The sequence below is a fragment of the Vigna unguiculata genome, chromosome 10 (genome assembly GCF_037176805.1).
Source record: "Vigna unguiculata cultivar grain cowpea cultivar isolate G323 ecotype 2 chromosome 10, ASM3717680v1, whole genome shotgun sequence".
NCBI classification, from domain to species: Eukaryota; Viridiplantae; Streptophyta; class Magnoliopsida; order Fabales; family Fabaceae; genus Vigna; species Vigna unguiculata.
Genome location: NC_140801.1, coordinates 1,644,922 through 1,659,226, shown reverse-complemented (window position 1 = coordinate 1,659,226; position 14,305 = coordinate 1,644,922). Strand labels below are relative to the sequence as shown.

Below are 14,305 nucleotides of genomic sequence, written 5' to 3'. Positions count from 1 at the left end.
TACAAAATTATAATGAACTAGATTTTCACCTGGGTGAAAACTAAAAAAAAAATTAAAAAATAAATATATTTTAATAAATTGACAAAATTAATGATTAAATCTGAAAAAAAAATTAAATTCATTGCTTTTAATTGATACTGTGTAGGAGATAATTTAAAGAATTTGAAATAAACATAAACAGTAATACGGTGTTTAACGTTACTCCTTAATATCAAAATTAATGTTTACTTACCAAAATGATCTAATAAAACAAATGTGAGTGATTTAATTCTTCATCAAACATAACCAAATATGGTAAATTTAGTTGCATTCAAAGGATAACGTAAAGGATACTGTAAAACGAATATTTAGATAAACTATTTAAATTTAATAATAGCTTAAAGGCTTAAAGTATCCTTCAATATAGGTTTGGCAATGCCATTTATAATAAGAATAAAGGTTCTTAGGCCTCAATGGTGAGTTTTCTGATAGTTGTAGTTTCATTAATTACTTTTTAAAGTTTTTTTTTTTTTCAATTTATTGATGTGGTAAATTTTGTCCTCTTGTAAATTATTATGTTTCTTTAAAATGTACTTATAAATAGTAAAAATAGTTAATATATGTATAACTCTCATTACTGGTTTTTGTGAACAAAGATAAAGACACAAAATGAGAAAAACGATGGAAAATCCTCTTGTGAGTTTGGCAACAGTATCACTTCTCTTCATTGGTTTTATGTTGATCTACCAATGCTTCTCCTATTTTTCCAACCAAGCCATCCTACGGCAAAAGGAACCACTCTTCGACCAATCGAATCTTGTAAGTTCATTCAAATTTACCTTCTTCTTTTTTTCTGCTTTTGCCTCAAAATAAATCATGCATACATGCATCAAAAATATTTTCTTTGAAGTGAAAACTTTAAATTTAACCCTAAAAACCGATTTGTAAGATAAGTTTTCTATTCACTTATATATTAAAAATGTATCTTATCTCTAGTCGATGTAAGATTTTCAATACCACACTGAGGCATATACATATCGAGCGTGAAACTTGAGATTAATGAAAGTTTTGACACTTAGATAATGGATGACATGATAGATTCAACAAACAACAAATCTTGTCAGGATAGACTACAGATAATTTTGATATAGATCATTTTAAGAAGTGGACTTTAAGTCTAACTTAACCTTACAAAACTGATTTGTAAAGTGAGATTTACACTCAATTATCTCTATCTCCAACATCGATTGCCTCAATTAGTTCTTAATATGAATATGAACATAAAAAATTCATCTGAATATCGGTCATCATCTCACATTATAAAGTTAAGTGTTTGAATTTTTTGCAAACATCAAAAACAGATATCTTCACTTGCCCAGATAGTTGTTAATCTGGTTTGCATCAATCTGAACATCAAAAACAGACATCATAATTGAACTTTGTGCAAACATTGTAGAACAAGTCAAACACTGAAGCATGTGGAGATACCCTTGAGTGTGCTTTGGCGAAAGCTTCAATGGGAAACAAAACAGTGATAATAGCAGTAGTGAATAGGGCTTATGCAGAGCAAGATGTGGAGAGTGACACCACCATGCTTGATATATTTCTCAACAGTTTTTGGCTGGGAGAAGGAACAAGATCTCTCATTCATCACATTCTCATAGTTGCTGTTGATCAAATTGCCTATGATCGATGCCAGTTTCTGAAACTCAACTGCTTCAGATTGGAAACAGATGGTGTTGATTTCAAAGGTGAGAAAGTTTACATGTCTCAAGATTTCGTCAAGATGATGTGGAAGAGAACACAGTTCCTCTTGGAAGTTCTCAAACATGGCTACAATTTCATTTTCACAGTAAGTTATTCTCTTCTTCTTCTTCTTTCATCTTTTTTATATTATTATCATCAATTGTTCTTTCTCATATTTCAGTGCAAACAACTGATATAATAACCAACAAACAAATGTGTACTTTTTTATATTCAACAAATGAACAAGGAAATAGCTTTTACCAAATATAATAACATTTAAAAAATTTCTATTGGATCATGTTTTTCCAATACTTACTATTAAATTAAAATTTCATGTGATACATATTATATGTTAAAATATTTATATTAATGTGAAATTATGTTATGCCTCAATCAATTATATGCATTAAAATTAAACTATAGCATATATATACTTTTCGAAATATATCAAAACATAATTATTAAATTAATTTATTATTATTTATTCAATTTAGAAAAAAAAATTAACATAAATAATTGCATGCATATAAAATTATAACTCGTCTATTAATTAGATCGAAAAATTTACTATTAATAATTAACGTAAATATATTATATATTAGTGTGATTGATCTTTAGAAAATATTATATTGGTGTAATTATATATATATATATATATATATATATATATATATATATATATATATATATATATATATATATATATAAGGGTGCATTTTAAAAATCATTTTTTTCGTTATTTTCTATTTTTCTTTAATTAAAATTTGAAACATTCCCCCTTCTTCATTTTCTTTCCATTTTACATTACAAAGGTGAAGTCAAAATGTGTTTAATTTAGTCTTTTTGGAATATACTAAAATGACCTAACCTTACCTTGATGTAAAGGAATATTTATTGTGAAGTTGGATGTAAGTAGTTAATGTATACAAGTGAAATGTCAAAAGGAAAGTTTAATATTAATTTTTTCATTAAATAAATTATTACCATTTTAATAAAGTAATGTAAGGTTTAATTGTGCGCCTAATTAAAGTATACTAATATCTCCCAATTATTTCCTTTGTTTTTTTCTTTGTTTGAAATTTGGAGCAATTAATAACATTCTCATTAATGGTGCCGAAAACGATTTTATTGTTCTCATTAAACCTTTGACTTTGTTATGTACTTTCAAGTTTGAACACTAATATTACTAGAGTTAATAATTATAGTTGTAGTAATAACAATATACCAATGTATCTAATTTGGTTAATTAAGAGTTAAAAAGACAAGGATGATATATATTCATATATAGTTTAAAATTTTTATATTTAATACACTAGATTGGTTATAGATTAAGTAAATGTTTAACGAAACATCATATCATATAACGAATATATATCCATATATGTATAAGAAATAAAATAACATACCTAAATTTTTATTATATGTTGGTGGCAAACTAACTTTTATTTATATTAAAATCTGAGTGTAAAAATTGGTATCAATAATTAATAACCACGTTATTAGGTGTAGATTGATATCATATTCATAATTAATAACCATTCCACTATTCACTTACGTGCAAAGTGCATATAGCTATTACAAACGTTTTTTCGCATTTAGAAAAGACAAATATATATATACATATATATATATATATATATACATATATATATATATATATATATAAGAAAATTTGTGGTCCACACTCAAATTAGGTCATTTTGAACGTCAACGAAGATAAAGCAATTTTAATTGCTTTTTCAAAATATGCTCACGTGACTAGGGTTGTAAAAGTGCACCTTACGAATTAAGTTAAAACGTTTGATGATTCAATTTAACATTATATTTTAAAATACATCATAATTTTTTTTAGTATGATCTTATGTTAAGTACAAAAGTATATAATTGAACTTCAACCATTTTATTTTTCTTCCATACTTAAATATAAAAAAAATATGTCAATTAACTTTCAGTTTCTTTTTTTTTCCTAATTTTCATGTAATATGAGTATAAATCTCATTTTATAACTCAGTTTTGTAAGAACAAATTAAAATTAAAATTAATTTCTTAAGACATATCAAACTTAATTTTTTTTTTTTATCTTCTAATTCCCATGCAACATGTTTTGTACAGGACACAGATGTAGTGTGGTTAAGAGACCCATTTACAATGTTGGGGAAGAACGAGACAGAAGATCTTCAGATAAGTTTAGATGGATACCTTGGAGATCCATGGTTACAGAGCAGTCCAATCAACACAGGGTTTTACTTTGTGAGATCAAACAAGAAGACGATTTCCCTGTACGAAAAATGGTATGCACAAAAGGACAATTCCACAGGGAAGAAGGAACAAGATGTTCTGAGTGACCTAATTAAGGGTGGCATAATCAAGCAGTTAGGACTTAGGGTTAGGTTTTTGGATACCCTTTATTTTAGTTCCTTTTGCCAAGATAGCAAAGATATTAGGGCAGTCATCACTTTCCATGCAGCATGTTGCAGAAGCATCACTGCAAAGGAACGAGACTTGAAGGTTTTGCTCAGTGATTGGAAGAGGTTTAAGAAGTTTCAACCTAATAACTCTTCTCAAACTACTAAGTGGAGCACTCACACTTGGTGTACCCAATCTTGGGGAAATTCTCTAAAAGTAAAGGGTAATTAGGTATCATATATATAGTTGAATGTTTGTTTTAATTTATACAAGTTGTTGTATTTTGTACTATGATTATGAAAAAAATCAATAAATTTTAAGAGACAAAATCTTTGTCTTCATGTGTTGTAATAATCTTGCCCGTGCAAATACAAATACATTTAAGTACATTATTACATTTTTATTATAAATTTACTTGAAAGTATCGATACTCACTACAAAAATTATAAATTTTAATAGGGGTTTATTAGGGGAGGTTAGAAAAACCTCAAGTAATTCATGCGCGTCGCAGAGATTTCTTAAACCCCCAATAAGTGGTTGGGGTTTTCTGAATGAACCGTCGAAAAATTTTATTTTTGTCAAAAATTTTCACAATTCCACCTTTCTATTCATAGAGTAGACTCTCGTCTCTTGTTCCTGTCCTAACAGTCTGTACTCTCTACTTCATTTCTCAATTTCTCAGTCTCACAGTTAAAAAGTTTTCATTTGCCCACTCTTAATCTCAGCGAAAGCTTTCGCTGGCTTCCAATTTCTCAATCCCTTGCTCATCGTAGTTTGTAATTTCGTTTGCTTCCAATTCTCTTTTTTAATCTTCATCGGTCAATTGAAATTGGTAATGGTTTTCGATTTTGTTTCCACTTTCTTGTTAATTTCTCATTTTTCCTCATTCATCCAAAATCTGTTTTGTGTTATGTGATTGCATGTTAAGTGGCTCTGGTTCGTACGTTGTTGGTTTGTGTAGTTTGTGTGTTTGTAGTTCGTGAACATCAAATTGGTAATGACTTTGATTTTTATTTTCACTTTCATGTTAATTTCTCACTTTTCCTCTTTCATCCAAATCTGTTTTGCATTGTCCGATTACAAGTTGAACGAATTTTCGTATGTGCATTGCAGGTTCGTGTATTCGTAGTACTGTGTTGCAGCTTGGTTGTGAAGAATCTTAATAATAGTTTCATTTTGATGCCGCCTCTTTCTTTCTCTGTCTCTCTATTCTTAAATATTTTCATTACCTGTGTTAACCAAAATGTAGCCGATGACGAAATCAGTTACCAAACACCTTCTTTGGGACTGAATTGCTCATAAAGCCTTGTTGTTATTCTGCAATTCTGAGGCCATTTGTTGTTTTTATTTGTATTTTTTTCTTGATTTTGGTACTATGGAAATGGTTTCTGATCCAGCGATTGAGGAAGTTGAAATTTTGGTTATTTAATTTGGAAATTGTTGTTGTGAGGCTGCATGTACCAAGGGAAGGGTGGGAGCGAAGCAATGGGGGCAAAGAAGCAACATCTTAGCAGTGTAATTGGCTCAGCCATGGCTGGCACAAGTGCATCCTAACATTCACTGTTGCAGCTCCAACATTTAATTTCCTTATTCTTAATTTTATTTCATTTATTTTCTTTTTAAATGCTTTTATGTTATTTAGAGAGGGTAGAGGGTGCAGATGAAATATTAGGCTATAGATTTTGGAACTAAAAATATTGTATTGCTAATGCAAAAGTTTGGAAATTCCTGGCCCAATTTAAATTAGGTGGTTCTTGACGTGTCCCTCCCCTATAAAAAAGGCACTTTTTACTTTTATAGGTTGATTTCCTTGTATTCTTAAAATGTTGATATGAATAAGTTTGAAAGATAAAGTTCCACTTCACCTAACAAAAAGAAACATGCAATTGAGGGAACCGAAGAAACATATCTTTCTCATTGTTTTGATTTTGTTTTTGGAGTTCATGCACCATACACTACAAAAATATATAATTTTAATAACTTGCTTCTCAATGATGAGATGAGTATTATCCCTTAATATTGGTGAGAGTTCTGCTATATATATCATCGTTTTGTTTTTTTAATTTTCCTTTATCAAGCTGAGATTTTTTAATACCATCATTACTCACAATAATTTGTCTACTAAAATGCTACTTTTTTTTCTTTCGATTTTTATGCTTCTTTGTCTCACACATGTCATCAATGGTGTTTACTGAACCACTCCCTGTAATTGACTCGTTGCTCAAATTTTGGGAAAAGACGCGCTCTCAAAGCCACTGTCAAATGCAGATCGTGTCAAGGTATGGAATTTACTATGGAAGCTAGGAATCTTTGTATTTACAGACTCTATTATCCTAACTAGTTGAACGAAATAAGTGATGTTTGCATGCCCTATGGTCTTCTTTAACTCCGTCATGATAATGATTATGTGAATAAAATTTGGAGTTTTAGATTGAGATTTTAAAATGTAAAGTGATATATACTGCAAGGCCAAGAGCCCCAGTGCTCCAAAGTTATGTAATCAATATGTAATGCAAAAGTTTTTTACTCTGCTCCAAATGCATCAAGCAATGGTTGAGTTTTTTCCATTAATGTCTTATATCTGGTTCCTTTTCTCGACCATGAAATAATTTGATTAACCTTTTCTAGTTTGTAGTGGAAAATGGTTTTTATAACTTTTGCATTGGAAAATGGAATTTTTTAGATTAAATGGAAAATGGTTTTCGAACTTTTGCAGTGGAATATTTTTAACCTTTTTGCATTTTCTAGTTTGAATTTTTTATTAAATGTCTTAAGTTTAGTTTTTTTGTGTATTTGGTTGCTTAATGAAAAATATAATGATTCAGTAACTGGATTTGAAATAGTCACGGGTTCTAAATCTCAACAGTAGTGGTGTTTTGAAAATCCTGGGCAACAGCGGGGGTTTTGAAAACTCCAAGCAGTAGTGGAGGTTTTGAAAACTCCAGGCAGTAGAGAGGGTTTTGAAAACCCCAAGCAGTAATGGGGGTTTTGAAAACCGCCGGTAATGTGCACTAGTTTCAGAGGTTGCTAAAAACTCCTAGTAATCACTTAGCTACGCTTGTTTTTTCAGGGGAAAAAAAAACCCCTGGTAAAGCCATTAGTGGGGGTTAAAACCCCTGGAAACGCCAAAATTAACCCCAACTAAAAATAATTATTTTTGTAGTGACTTCAATTTAGATCGCGTGTTCGAGACATATTCGTATATGATATTCTAGGATACTTTAGTGATACTTGTCAATAAAATATCTAATATATAAAGTAATAAATTTTTATAATGACAATAATGTATAATCTTTTGTGTTGACAACTTTAATACTTAATTATGATTTTAATTTGGATGCAGGTGATAACATTAATTTATTTATCATGTTTTTGAAAAATATTATACACTTTTCAATATGCTTATATAACATATCATATTCTATTATTTTTAAAATTAATGTATTAGCGTGTCAGATACGTGTCGTATCCGATACACGTATCGTATTCGTGCATCATAATAAATCTCATTTGGTTTTGTTTGTAAATATTTATTCGGATACCTAACTCCATTGTACAAAAGCAATATTATTGTCTAGGGTTTCTGGGGTTTTCAAGCTCACCAATGATGACCACAATACAATACCCAAATAGATCAATCGAAAAGAAAAAAAAAACATATTGATTTCCAAAATTCTAACTGATGCAACTAGTTTCCTTTTCAAAACGGATGTTGTAACATGGTGGCTAAATACTAGCATTCTTGTACTGTTGAGATTGAATAATTATTGTTTTTGTTTTTGAAAAGAGTTGAAACATTTCGTATACACTACTAAAAAATCTCATATTATATGAGAATTTTTTACAAATTTGTTAAAAAATTTTGTAAGAAAAGACTTTTTTCTGTTATTTTTTCTTATAATTTTAATTGGTAGGTAATTCCTTCGTAAATAATTATTTCTTACAAAATTATAAAATTCGCAAGTATTTCCTACAAAATTTGTTGCGAAAAATGGTTTATTCTAAATATTTTGCAAAAAAATTGGCAGCAATTTCCTGTAATTTTTTTATAACAAAATTTATAAGTATTTCATAAAAAAAAATCAAAACAAAATTGACAGGAAATATGAATTTTTTTAGTAGTGATATATATAAAAAAAAGACACATAAATAAAATTACTTTATAATATTTAAGAAAGTAAAAATACCTAAATTTTCATGCCATCAATTCACCATATAAGTAATTAGTTTACTAATTTTAAGGATTATGTCACAAGACTCTAATTTTGTTGTTTTTTTAGCTATTGAATATTATTTTTTATATTTAAATGTGGAATATATTTCCTAAACAAAATTTTAAAAAATTTGTACATTTATTTGAAGTGTTTATTGATTAAAGTTCAAAGGAAATGACATTAATTACAATTAAATTAATATTTTTTTAAAGTTTAATACTACATTTTGATTTCTATATTTGTTAGAATTATTTAATGTGATCCTTACAATTTTTTTTCTCAATGTAATGTAGTCCTTTGTTAAAAATAAAAATCAATGTGATCCATTAAAATAAATTAATATTGACACTTTTATAGAGAGTGACAACATAACAATGTAAATGACACATGGTAATGAAGATTGGTATCACTTTGGATAAGTAAATCATGTTAAACAATTATGTCATTTATGCTCTCATGTTATCACCTTCTAAAAGATGTGGAAATATAAATGTCATGTGGCAAGTTGGTACATATTGAATGTGTCAACATTAATTTAAGGTACAGGACCAAATTAACTATTTTTTGACAAATATAAGCACTACATAAATTTAATTTTTTTTAAATAACTATATTGAATAATTTCAATAAATATTGGGATCAACAGTAATATTAAACCTATTTTTTAATACTGATTAACACTTTTGATTTAATATTTTAAAATGATTCTCAATAGGTATTTTAATATCGAGTTTTTCCTCTGAAAATTGAATTGAGACTTATTATAATCATCATATATATTTTAATACTTTTAAAAAATGAAATAATTTCATAAAAAAAAATTAATAATATGGATTAAAACTCAACCTATAATTAAAATAATTTATCTTTGTTTTATTGGTTATCTCTAAATCATATAATATATTTATAACTATATATATATATATATATATATATATATATCCCTCTTTTATGTTTACAATATTACTTATTCTAAATTTATTCTTTACGATATAAGTATTTATTTATTTTTTAAATACTAATGGTTATTTTTACATGTTTTTTATAAAATTATTTTATCAATTTATTTTATTCATTAATGATTATTCTTTCTTCATTTATTTCACTTTTTTTAATTAATGTATTTACTTTTTATATTAACTTACTAATATTATAATATTATTACCTACTAATATATAATATAAGATAATATTATATATATATATATATATATATATATAAAATTCGTACACACAGGAACGATAACACCTATGTAAACTAGTATAGAGATAGATTAATAACCAGATTATGAGAACAAAGGAAATTTCTTACGTATTAATTGGTAAATAAAATTATAGTATAATTAATGATTTAGTCATTTAATTTTTTGGTTTGGTTCATTCTGATTCCTTATTATTTCTTGGTTCAATTTAGCCTTCGAATTCTTTTAAAAGGTTCAATTTATTCTTTTTCGTTAAGTTGACATCAACATCGTATTCGTAGATGCCATATGTTAAGTCACATAATTTTCAATTTTATTTTATTTTTTTAATTTCATTTTTAAATTTTTATATATTTTTTAAAATGTATAGAAATTGTCACGTGTCAATTTACAGTCATGTCACATGAAACGTTACATTCGTGGTGTCACGTGGTAGTGGTACTGGTTGTTTTCAATTTAGTCATCTAGTTACATTTTTTATTCAATTTAGTCCTTTTATACTTTCAAACGATTCAATTATGTCATTCCCTATTTGAGAATAAATTAGTAAATAAGCTTAATTGTAATTTATCTATATAGGTTAAAATATTTTTTTTAGAATTTATACATTAAATCATCTCACATAAATACTCAAATTATTTTATTTTTGACGTTTTTAAACTTGTAATTTTTTATACTTGAAAGCGTTTACACTTATAAAAAGTAAAATATTTTAATATTTAAGTATAGTGATTTGATGTATAAATTTTAAATAATTATTTTAGCACGTGTATATATAAATTGTAATTAAACTTTTGAGTTATAAAATTGAGATCTACTTGTGATACCTAAGTTTAGACGTACTTAATCTTACAGAAGACAACTATTTTATATTTCCCTCTTGTATCCATATGAACTTGGGTTGGCATATTGGTCCTAAGGATTTGAAAATGGCTTAAATAAAATTTGATTTTGGGATATGTTTAAATATTGATTTTATTTTTGTAACTTTACACTTTTGTGTACTTTATATAATATTATGGATCAATTGTATTAAATGTGAGAGTGTATTTCAGAGGAATTCCAACTATACATACATATTGTCTAATCAAGTCCAATTTTATCGTGCCATGTTTCTCAAAAAATCTGATTCGTGTGATATTAGGTTTTCTTATAATACCATTTGGACCTTAGACCCGTGTGATAAAACAAGTAACAAGATATTAAGCAATGTTAGTGAAATAATAAGTTATTGTGATTAAATAATAACAACAACAACAATAATAATAATAATAGCTATAGCGTGACACCTTACCAAATATACAAAATATTTTGTGAATATTTTGTATTAAAGATATCAGGGCACAATCATACTAACGAGATTTGTTATACAATTATTTCTCCCAACATATGTATCTTAGAATATCTCATAATTTGCTTTAGAGATAAGACTGATTGGACCTACCGAACTGAATCATCTATTGGATCAGATAGGTATAATTGTTGTTTTTAAATTTTACATCATATAATTTTAGTTTGTCTCTCAATTTTTGTCTATTAAATGCTAGTTGTTAATATATTATTAATGGAAATGAACCCACATTCTCTTTTTCTAAAGAAGATGAAAAAATAAACTTTTATAATGAATTTTGGTTTCAATGATATATCTTAAAACTATTGCATGTGTTATGGTTTACTTCCAGCTTTTATGCATGATTCATGCATTAGTTTTAGTTTGCATCATACGCAATTCATAAATATTTTATATTTGAAAAAAATACTCAATTTTTTTTCAAAATCTTTTAAAAGTTATTTTACAAGATATTAATCGATTATGTTATTTTGTATTTGCATATTTTTTAACAAAAAAAAATTGATATACATAATTAATTATCATAAATAAACCTCCTAATTGGTTATGTAAAAAAAAAAAAATCAATTGATTCAAATACTAATTTCGTGTTTTATTCATTTTGGATTGTCTATCACATTAAGTCATATCGTTCTCTATACTCTTTGTTTATAAATTGAGTGTTTTCTTTGATGTTTCATTTAACAATTGGTTTTATGATTTTTTCTAATAGACTTTTAAAAAATTGTATACATTAAGTGACTATATATTTTACATGTGAACACTACAAAAAAATAAATAAATTTAGTGATGGTTTATTAATTGAAGTTAAAATAACTTCTAGTAAAAAATAATATAGTAGAGATTTTAGATATTCTTTTTAAGTCTCAGGCTTAATTTAAAAACTATAGTAAAATTTGGATTTCCACTTTATTAATATAATTTCTTTACGAATATTTGATATTGAAAAAGAAATACATAATTTTTTATATTAAATATTGAATAATGTTATGTTTCCTTGGTTGTAATCTTTCATTATTTTACAAGAGTATATATATACTGTGGTTGAGCTTCTATGGAGTTGGGAGGGGCCATGCTCCCAAATATTTTTGATTTTTTTTTAAATTACATATATGTTTTTGAAATTTTTAAGAATTTTGAAATTTTTAAATTTTAGGTAGCATATTTTAGAAATTGATGAAAATTAAATTGTTTTTTTTATTTCTTTTATAAAATACAATACTTAATGCTAATAAATAGTAAAACATAAAATCAAATATAACAAATAATACAAATATTTATGTTTAATTACTTTTTTATCTATGTATTCATCTAAAAATATCAAATTGTGACTAAACAATTGAGACTAAAAAAACTGCAGGACCTTGATATTTTTTAAAATAATAACCAAAAGAGTAATTAAACAAAATATTTATTAAGATATTTTTTATTTTCATTACCTTTTTAGTTTTTCACTCTCGTATTTTATTTTATTTTTTTTGAAGAAAAATTAAAGTTAGACATATACTTATTATTTTTACTCTTATTATTTCTTATTTGTTTTCTTCCTTTCTCGAAGATGTAACATTCTTGTGTTACTTGATAATAAAATATTAGTTTAATAGTTATTAAAATTATTATTTTTATCTTATGAGTATCTTGTATATTTATTTTTTATTATTATAGAAGTAAAATATAATGTATTATGTGTTTTTTCAAAATCGATTTTTAATTGTGACTTGACTACAATATATTTATCTTTTAATAATTACGTCTCTCAATTTTTTATTAGATTATAATAAATTATTTTTTAATATATTTAAAAAAATATATTGATGAAGAATAAAATAATAAATGTTTTTTTAAGTGATAAAAGAAAAATTACGTGAAGATGAAAAACAAGATAGATTCTACTTCTTCACATATTTTGAAACATTATACTAATGATCCAATCTAATGATTCAATTGTTCATTTAGAGAAGTTATTTTTTGAAAACATTATACTAATGATTCAATCAAAATCAAATAATCATATTACTTTGTCTTTTTCAAAATTCTTGATCAAAATCCGCCAAAATATATATATATATATATATATATATATATATATATATATATATATAAGTATAAACGTTATTCATTAAGGATGAGATGAAACAAAAATTTTATAATTATTATATATTTTTTTTTTGTGTCATTCAATATTATTATTAATAATGTAACACAAATATTATAGCGTATGTGTGTATACGTTTTTTAAATATCTAAAAACAAAAAATGAACGTAGTTATAGATATATTATTATAATTATAACTATAGATAAAACAAATTTTACTTATTGAAATAAAAATTATTGTAAAAAATAAAACTGAAATTATAAAATGTAAAAAATTCTCTATTTATATTATTATAAAATTATTTAAATTTTGGAAAAGTAGTTACTAAATGATAAAAGAGTAAATAATTATTTTATAAATATTTTAAATTATTATGCAATCATTTGAATTCATGAATTCAAAAAATTATTTTCTAAAATGATATAATTGAGAAATAATTTTGTTATTATGAATAAATATGTAAATTTAAAAATGAATAATTAAGAGGATAAATTTGAAAAAATAAAAAGAGGATACAAACAAATTATATCTTCTTTATATACAGTTATAAATAAAAAAAACAAAAGATGTATATAATTATAGATCTAGCTATAATAAAAATAAATTTCAGTTACTGAAATAAAAAATATTCTAAGTAATATTATGTAACTAATACTATGAATAATTATTTAAAATTTTAAAAAGTAATTAATAAAATAATAAAAGAGTAAATAGTTCTTTTATAAACATTTTAAATTATTATGTAATTATTTAAATTCAAGAAAGATGTTACTAAAATCATAAAATTAAAAAATAATATTTTTATTATGAATAATCATTTAAATTTAAAAAATAGTAATGAAGACAAAAAAATAAAAAAGAATATTAAAAACACAAAAATATATATTTCTTCTTTTATATATGAGCGAAAACACATATGCGTGCGTTTGCATTTTCTTAATTTTTATAAAAAAATGAGTTAAATTAATGTATAATTAATTTTTAAATTTGTTGTTAATATAAAATTAGAAAAATAAAACATGTAAACAAAATAATTTTTTAAAATAACGCTTAAAGATAGAAAAATATTTTAGAATAACGATTAAAAAATAAACTATTTATAAAATAATTAATTATTAAAATAATAATTAAGGATAAAATAAAAAAATAAGATATAGATAAAGAAAAATTATCTCTTTGATATTATTATTATAGATACTAGTGTAACACAGGCGCAATAGCGCCTGTGTATGTATTTTTTAAATATATGTGATATTATAATGTTATTAAGTTAATATATATATTAAAATTATATTTATTAAAAATAAAGTGA

General features: G+C 24.9%; 1 protein-coding gene and 1 non-coding gene across 2 annotated transcripts; both read left to right on the top strand.

The window, feature by feature from the left end:
• Positions 1–630: 630 nt before the first annotated feature.
• On the top strand, positions 631–4,438 carry LOC114165736 (uncharacterized protein At1g28695-like). Its single transcript, XM_028050310.2, has 3 exons — positions 631–798; positions 1,436–1,831; positions 3,838–4,438. Exons 1-3 carry the CDS (start codon positions 649–651, stop codon positions 4,360–4,362), a joined length of 1,071 nt encoding a protein of 356 aa, XP_027906111.2. The 5' UTR covers positions 631–648; the 3' UTR covers positions 4,363–4,438.
• A 939-nt stretch (positions 4,439–5,377) lies between these two features.
• Positions 5,378–5,465, top strand: LOC146881989 (small nucleolar RNA SNORD96 family). The gene has a single exon (XR_014985667.1). It is a non-coding gene; the product is annotated as a small nucleolar RNA SNORD96 family (small nucleolar RNA).
• Positions 5,466–14,305: the final 8,840 nt, after the last annotated feature.

What these genes read in the sequence shown, in the direction of transcription:
- LOC114165736 (XM_028050310.2), top strand. Translation starts at nt 649, where the DNA reads ATGAGAAAAACGATGGAAAATCCTCTTGTGAGTTTGGCAACAGTATCA. An exon ending in TCTTCGACCAATCGAATCTT is followed by an intron (nt 799 to 1,435) that starts GTAAGTTCATTC and finishes CAAACATTGTAG; the next exon opens with AACAAGTCAAACACTGAAGC. An exon ending in GCTACAATTTCATTTTCACA is followed by an intron (nt 1,832 to 3,837) that starts GTAAGTTATTCT and finishes TGTTTTGTACAG; the next exon opens with GACACAGATGTAGTGTGGTT.